Source organism: Styela clava, chromosome 13 (assembly GCF_964204865.1).
Source record: "Styela clava chromosome 13, kaStyClav1.hap1.2, whole genome shotgun sequence".
In the NCBI taxonomy this organism is placed as follows: Eukaryota; Metazoa; Chordata; class Ascidiacea; order Stolidobranchia; family Styelidae; genus Styela; species Styela clava.
In genome coordinates this window covers 6,672,202-6,679,083 of record NC_135262.1, presented here as the reverse complement: position 1 = coordinate 6,679,083, position 6,882 = coordinate 6,672,202, and the positions used below count along the sequence as shown (strand labels likewise).

General features: G+C 35.2%; 1 protein-coding gene across 1 annotated transcript; it reads right to left on the bottom strand.

Annotated features, from left to right (window-relative positions):
• Positions 1-727: 727 nt before the first annotated feature.
• Positions 728-6,882, bottom strand: LOC120332547 (uncharacterized). The gene is made up of 6 exons (XM_039399815.2): positions 6,606-6,882; positions 5,854-6,201; positions 5,444-5,597; positions 4,612-4,785; positions 3,132-3,322; positions 728-2,698 (listed from the first exon to the last, which is right to left on the bottom strand). Exons 1-6 carry the CDS (start codon positions 6,735-6,737, stop codon positions 2,573-2,575), a joined length of 1,125 nt encoding a protein of 374 aa, XP_039255749.2. The 5' UTR covers positions 6,738-6,882; the 3' UTR covers positions 728-2,572.

Sequence of the window (6,882 nt, the reverse complement as noted above, 5' to 3'; positions counted from 1 at the left end):
AATCTGCTCCAGATTTGCATGCATGTGCATTCATCTTATCTCAGACCAGAAACCTATTGATTTTGGGCGAATCATGTCGTATAATTAGCGAGTTATTAATTAATTAGTGATGGGACACAAGGTGTCACTATGGAGTAAAAGCGCTGTTTTGGGGATCCCCTAACTTTCGATCGATAAGTCTTCCGTCTCTGACCGATATTCTCGTTATTATACTTTAAACAAATACTATGTCAACGTTTTGTGGGGGCTCAGAACGGATCAGCGCATTGACAGGTAAAAATGCGTCTCTATTCACCAATTTTCGACATACGAAGGGGCTTCCCGAACGAATTAATTTCGTAGGTAGAGTATCCACTGTAGCTGAAAGCATAAAAAATTGTTTCTTGCAGAAATGTTGAGTTAAAACGCAAACATTTCTAAAGAAAACTGCTATTCAGAAAGATTGAAATTGCTCGCACGTACCAGATTAACTAAACCAAAAACTCGTTTTGCGAGCACACCATTCAAAATTGTCACTTCTCCGCGGGCCGCACAATTTTTCTTCGCGGGTCGCATTTGGCTCGCAGGCCGTAGTTTGCACTCCCTAGTCTGAGGCATGATGATTACACTGCGCACGGTTAACGTCCAGACGAAAACTTACTAACCCAAACAATTTTTTGGTTTGGAAACATACAATCAAAATAGCACTTAACATGATATTACTTATCAAGTTACCAATAACTTGCAATATTCTTCATCATTATATTAATATCCATCTCAATAAAAATTACAAGAGTAATTATGTTACAAAAAGTATACAAATATCAAAACATACACTTGAGTAAAAGAGAAGCACAATAAAAATAATTTGTCAGTAATCAGTCAATAATACCACAATCAATAATACCACAAATCTATTCGAATTTCATGCTTACAATTATTATTTTCTTCTGTAGAAATCCTCAATTTACAAAAAGCCTTGCAACCACTTTCAGTCACAAATACCGTCGATACCAGGGGTGTGCCACATGCGGCCCCAAGGGCCACAACCCACCAAGCCATTCAGTGCACTCATGTTACACACCCCTGGCATTTACAGCTGGAGCTTGAAAAGTCGGTGCTTTGAGAACGGGGACAAAATAATTAATACATTTTGCATGATTCGAGATAAAACAAGTCAGCGTTCCCTCAGTAGTTGAACCACATATCTGCCTAATTCCAGATACCACCTTTCAATTAACACTTACAACAGGTATCATCTAATGGATGAGAGATTAAAAAAGATGCACAATATTCAGATTGTTTAAGTATTCACAAATTTGACATCAGTACTTCAGTAGCATATACCATGTCAGGAAATGCAGGAGAGGATTTTATATATAATACAGAGAAAAATAATGAAGTCTAATATAAAGCATAATTAGAATGTATGAATACAAAAAATAACTCAAATAGATAGGTTTACAATTATGAATATATTTTAATATTCGATAAATCCGCATGTAAGATCTGCCGATAATAATATATTAAATGTTCTTGAGTTACAGAGGAATTAATAACCATATTACGGATCAATTTTGGTGTGAATGTATTCTATATAACTTTGTGTATATTGCACAATTGTTGAGGTAACTTTTTAATGTTGGATAAGGGTATATTCTATTGTCAGTATATCAGAAATACATAGGGATACCATTTTTTGTGACCTGAAAGCAGGACACCTCCGAAGACCATAGCTGTGATTTTATCAACTTTAAATTTGTCGATTTCACATTAGGGGCCTACATTTAAAACCATCCCGACTGTCTTCATTGACTATGTTGTCATTGAGAGTTCATGCGCTGTCTGTCTAACTAAGGAATTTACATTAATGTTAAGCACTCCTTGGCGTACGGGGCTTACACATAATAAATTGTAGCAATTATCCGCTAATAATGTTAGCGGAAAACGACGAAACAAACAAAATCACGCATCCACCTTCAGTAAGTAGGCTACCGATACGCTACACAGCAACGAGAACATGCTAAATAGTGATATTTGTGTATTATGCTGTCTTAACGCCAAAGCAGGACATTTGGCTGACCGGTCAGGACGCCGGAACAAGACGGAGACTGTGAAAAGTGGGACTGTCCCGCCTGAAACGGGACGTATGGTAAGCCTAGGAATACATAAACAATACTGATAGAATTGAAAATTATCAAAATCGATTTGTGGCCAATTGAAATATTCATTGATATTCATTTATAAGTTTGCACTTATAGTGAAAAAGCTGTGGAATTTAAAAAAGAGTGGCCGTTCCCTGAAGAAAATATAAAATAATACACTAAATTAAATAAAGTTTATTCTAAGAATGATTTAAAAATTAAACATGCAATATATAAACCAGATTACTCAGAAATTCATTCAGAGTCTCTACTGGAGTTGAGTTGTGACTTGGCACAAATCGCTTGGACATGTGAACCTGACTTGATTCAAGCCAATTTTGATCAAAAGTTGACTACATTATCCCAATCCTGCAGGCTTGCCTAAAACATGCACCATTTCTTCCGATTACAAAAATATGTTTCCTAATGTTCAAATTTCAAAATTCGATTCACTCTCCTGGTTTGTATGGATTCTTCTCATCCCCCTTCTTCGAACCCAAAGTATGGTTGACAGTTCTATGATGAGCTTCATCAGCACGTATCGCAAGAATCACGTCTCTCATCATCGCATCTTGCTGAAAAGGATTTATTGTTTAAAAATAATTTCTAATAAAAAATAGACAAATGAGAAAAACCAGATAGGAATAGAAAGAACAGCTTGAATTGGATTCGAGAAAAAATTTCTAGAATGAATGTATTTTGAATACAACTAATTCCAGAATATTGACTATTCATTACTGATCTTATGAAAAAAGATATGTGAGTGGCAGCCATGGCCAAACTGAATATTTTCATATAATTACAAATACATTCTGATAGATAATTTTTTAATATTGAACTATTAAAATTCCTTGACATTTATCAAAATAAATCTTGAATTATATTTGAATATGGAGAAGTTTATTAATCCATTTCACTGATTTTCTGTAGCTATCAGGAATTAAAAGAAGTTTTAATGATCTGACTAGATTTGAGTTGAAAATCCAGTTTTTTGAAACATTTACATACCGGTAACTTCCAATATTCAATAGCTATTTCTGGAGCTTTCATTCTGCACCACATTTTCAATTCACCCTCATCAATAGCTTGTAAACATGTGGTATATGTTTTAACGGCTTCTTCTTCCAAATAACCAACGAATCGATGACAAAATGCAGGAGATATCAGGTACGCAATAGAAAATGATGGCACAAACATACCTTATTAACGAAAAAATAAATATATTTTCTAAATAAAATGTTATTAACGAACATGAAGCATAAAGTAGGGCAGAGGCAGGCATACTCTAGCCTCGTGTGGCCTGCGGAAGCCTCGAGCAAATACTCAAAAACTAAACAAAATTCAATAGAATTGAAACTATTACCTTCTGTAAAATTTAACCATAACTGCAATTAAAAATATTTTTACTCCTAATAACTCACACAACTTTGAGCTGGGAATACATTAACTATATTTTTGAGTACATGGAAGTCTGCATTAATAACATTATTGTGATCAACGAAAAATTCAAAAAATTTGGTTTTGATTTCGCTTTTTTCTAGGAGTGGTCAAAATTTAGCACATGTTTAATTTACCGTTTGAGAGCAGCTAAAACACAGCATAAATTTTGAGTTTAAGTTAGTTGATGAGACATTCAAGAATAGAACTGTAAAATATTAATTTTTACGCATGAAAACAATATCTCATGATTTTGCTCCAGAAGTGGGTGACAGGAATTCATGTTTCCTGCTTAGCTAGGTTAGATCTATATGAAACAGGGCAGTAGGTAGAAATCAGTTTTGTCATTTCCATTTATTAGATAAAGAGGAAGCGCATGAAACTATTTCTACTTGGATTACTGATTATCAGAAATGACACACAAATATCAGGAAGCCGAAACTCAACACTTTGTCATATCCTTTCACAGCAGCTATTGACAACATAATTGAAGTTTCCAGGTCGAACTGACTGACTCGCAGGTCGCAGCCAAATTACACATTGAAAAAAATGTTTCATAAAAGGGCGTACGTTGAATTATATATGTCCCCTATTCGGTGAAAAAAATTCCCGAAATTTGATGAGAAAATGTTTTCTATATTTGTGTCAATGTATATGGGTCAACAAAGATTTTCTTGCACGAAGATAAAAACAAATGAAACATCGACCACCGCTCAATCATGCCTAGCCTACATACCAAGACTTAGTTGATCTGTATGCCCGAGTGGCATCTTTTTTACGGCTAATAAGATGCATAAAAGGTACATACCGTAAATCCCCCATATAAGCCGACCAAGGGCTGCTTCAAGTGTGTGCGTACAGCCGTACACGCTCTTATCATGAGAACTTAGTGCACATATGCCGACCCTTTAGTGATATCAGAGTTAAGGGTGTATAAGCAGACCCCTTAGTTTGGCGATTTTTTTCAAGTTTGAAACTCGGCTTATATGTGAGGATATACAATCATTCATTTCCATTTCTCAAATCTTAAAGTAGTATATATAAATCTAACCTTGTGCGAGAGCAATAGTCAATCGCATTAAAATTCCTGGATGAGCGACACGTAATGCTGTCATGAGATGCATTCTTTCATTTTCTGCTTCTTCTAACAGAGTGTGAATCCAGCCATGATCTCTTTTAATCTTGCGTAGAGAATCCAAGTGTCTCACCATAGCACCAACCATACCTACGAGTCAAAAGTTTTCATATATTATCTGATTAAGATTTTTTATATGTATCCAGTTCCTGATAAAACAATTTCATAAATTTTTAAACAAGGAAATTTGCTCATTAAAAGCAGACAATCACAATCATGCTCTCACTCAGAAAGAAAAACTGACTGATTGAAGTGACAGGTGACCAGGAAGGATAGGATTCACATATTTATCCCGGGAAAGAGAAAAGTCAAACGTATGGCGAACCACAGTTGCTCGCCCGGATACCTTACATAACTATCCATGTATTAGATTTGGACCTGCAAACCCACGCTGGGTAATCAGAGATGCTGTGACGAGCGTATTCCTAACGCTTGACACGATGTGTCACACTCGAAAAGCTAGTTGATGGAATCAGATGCAAGCCGTAGCCAACGATTCCATGAACCACCATATAACAGCGCACCTCAGGATTTGAATCTGCGAATTTGCACGGGGTAATCAGGGGTGCTTGCGATGATAAGGGTGTTCTTAATACTTGAGACAATGTCTTGGAAATGTTGTGTCCCATTTGTTCTACGTGCCTCGGCCTCGCTTATCCCACATGTCTCGCTTATCCTGTGTCCAACTGCTAAGTTTTATCCAAAAAATAATCTTTTTTTATTTCAATAGCATTTTTATAATACTCACCAGGAACACCTGCTACTGTCTCTAAAAATATTATTCTTTTTAGCCATTGTTTTTCATGTAGTGTTCCTCTGTATTTTCCCCATGTATATCCAGAAAATAAATCAAATCCTTTTCTAAGTGTAGATACAGTGAAATATGCGAGTTTGTCAACTCTCTGAATAAAAGAATTGAAGGATGATTTTTATTGCAGAATAAGGAGTACAAATATTAAACTACTTGACAAATTGAATGAAGTATTTCGCAAATGGGAAATGACGTACAAAAATAAAGTGCTTTCCATATTTGGGATATTGATTGCAAGGATATAGCAAATGCTCTTTTGTAGTGATTGATTAATAACATTTTTGGCTTAGAAGTGTAGACTGCCACACTTATCTTGTAAAATATTAAAAAAAAACAGAAATACTCACTGTAACAGGTGGTTTATGTGTAATTCTAACAGACTCCAGTTCTTCAGTACTCCAAACTGGATGGGGAAGTCTATATCCACCCTCATGCATTCCTAATGCTTCCTCTATATCAGGATGTGCAATATCTTTAGAGACTGGTGTCATACCTCCTGCACCACTTTCAGTCGCCTTTTTTTCTTGTTGGTGACGCTCTCGAAAGTGAGGCAAAGATTCTTCATTTATGATTTGTTCATTTTCATTGTTATTAACGTTTTCTTTTTCTTTCTGATCATTGGAAATTGTCAATAGTCTGCTTTTGTCAGTTGAAATCTGACGAAATTGTTGTGGCACGTTGGCGAAGGCGGAAAACTGTAAAGTGTGAAATAACATTACTGATATGAAATAACAAATTCAATCCCAACAGAATTAAGAACCAATTCACTTTATGTGAGAAATAGTGGGCACAAGCAATTTAAAAAACATTTTATTAGTCATTGACATAGCCATTTGAGTAAGACACAATATTCAGCACCATATTGAACTTTAGTTTCGAAATTTTTTAAGAGAATAAAGGATCTCCACTCTCAGCGTTACGAAAGCAACACAACTAAAATGGCATAGGTATTAGGCTACTTGGTTAGATTAAGATTATTCTATCAGCCGACTGACCTTGAAGTAAGCTACATTTGTACATGCAGATGCAAGTAGAGCACCACAATACATGTATACACTAGGAAATCAGTAAAAATTGAACATAAAAATAGACTTATTACCTTCACAAAACCCAATTCTTTCGGGAGCTGTGTCATAACATTAGGAGATGAAACAAAATTCCTACATTGACATCTTGTTAATAATAATGTTGCTTTATTGTTTCGAAGACAAAGCCGTGCAAAAGACTCCATTTTTGTTCAGTCCAGTTTTACAACCAAAATTTTACTTCATACAGTCATAAAAACAGTACAGCAGTTTAATATTTAATCAGATAAGTCTGTCTTTTCTTTATAATAACGTTGAATCTGAATTATTTGAACGAAAACAAATCTTAAT

Excerpts from the sequence above, each read along its gene's own strand:
- LOC120332547 (XM_039399815.2), bottom strand. The coding sequence starts at position 6,737 with ATGGAGTCTTTTGCACGGCTTTGTCTTCGAAACAATAAAGCAACATTA. Across the intron at positions 6,202-6,605 it reads AAGAATTGGGTTTTGTGAAG|TTTTCCGCCTTCGCCAACGT; the intron begins GTAATAAGTCTA and ends CACACTTTACAG. Across the intron at positions 5,598-5,853 it reads CACATAAACCACCTGTTACA|AGAGTTGACAAACTCGCATA; the intron begins GTGAGTATTTCT and ends TCTTTTATTCAG.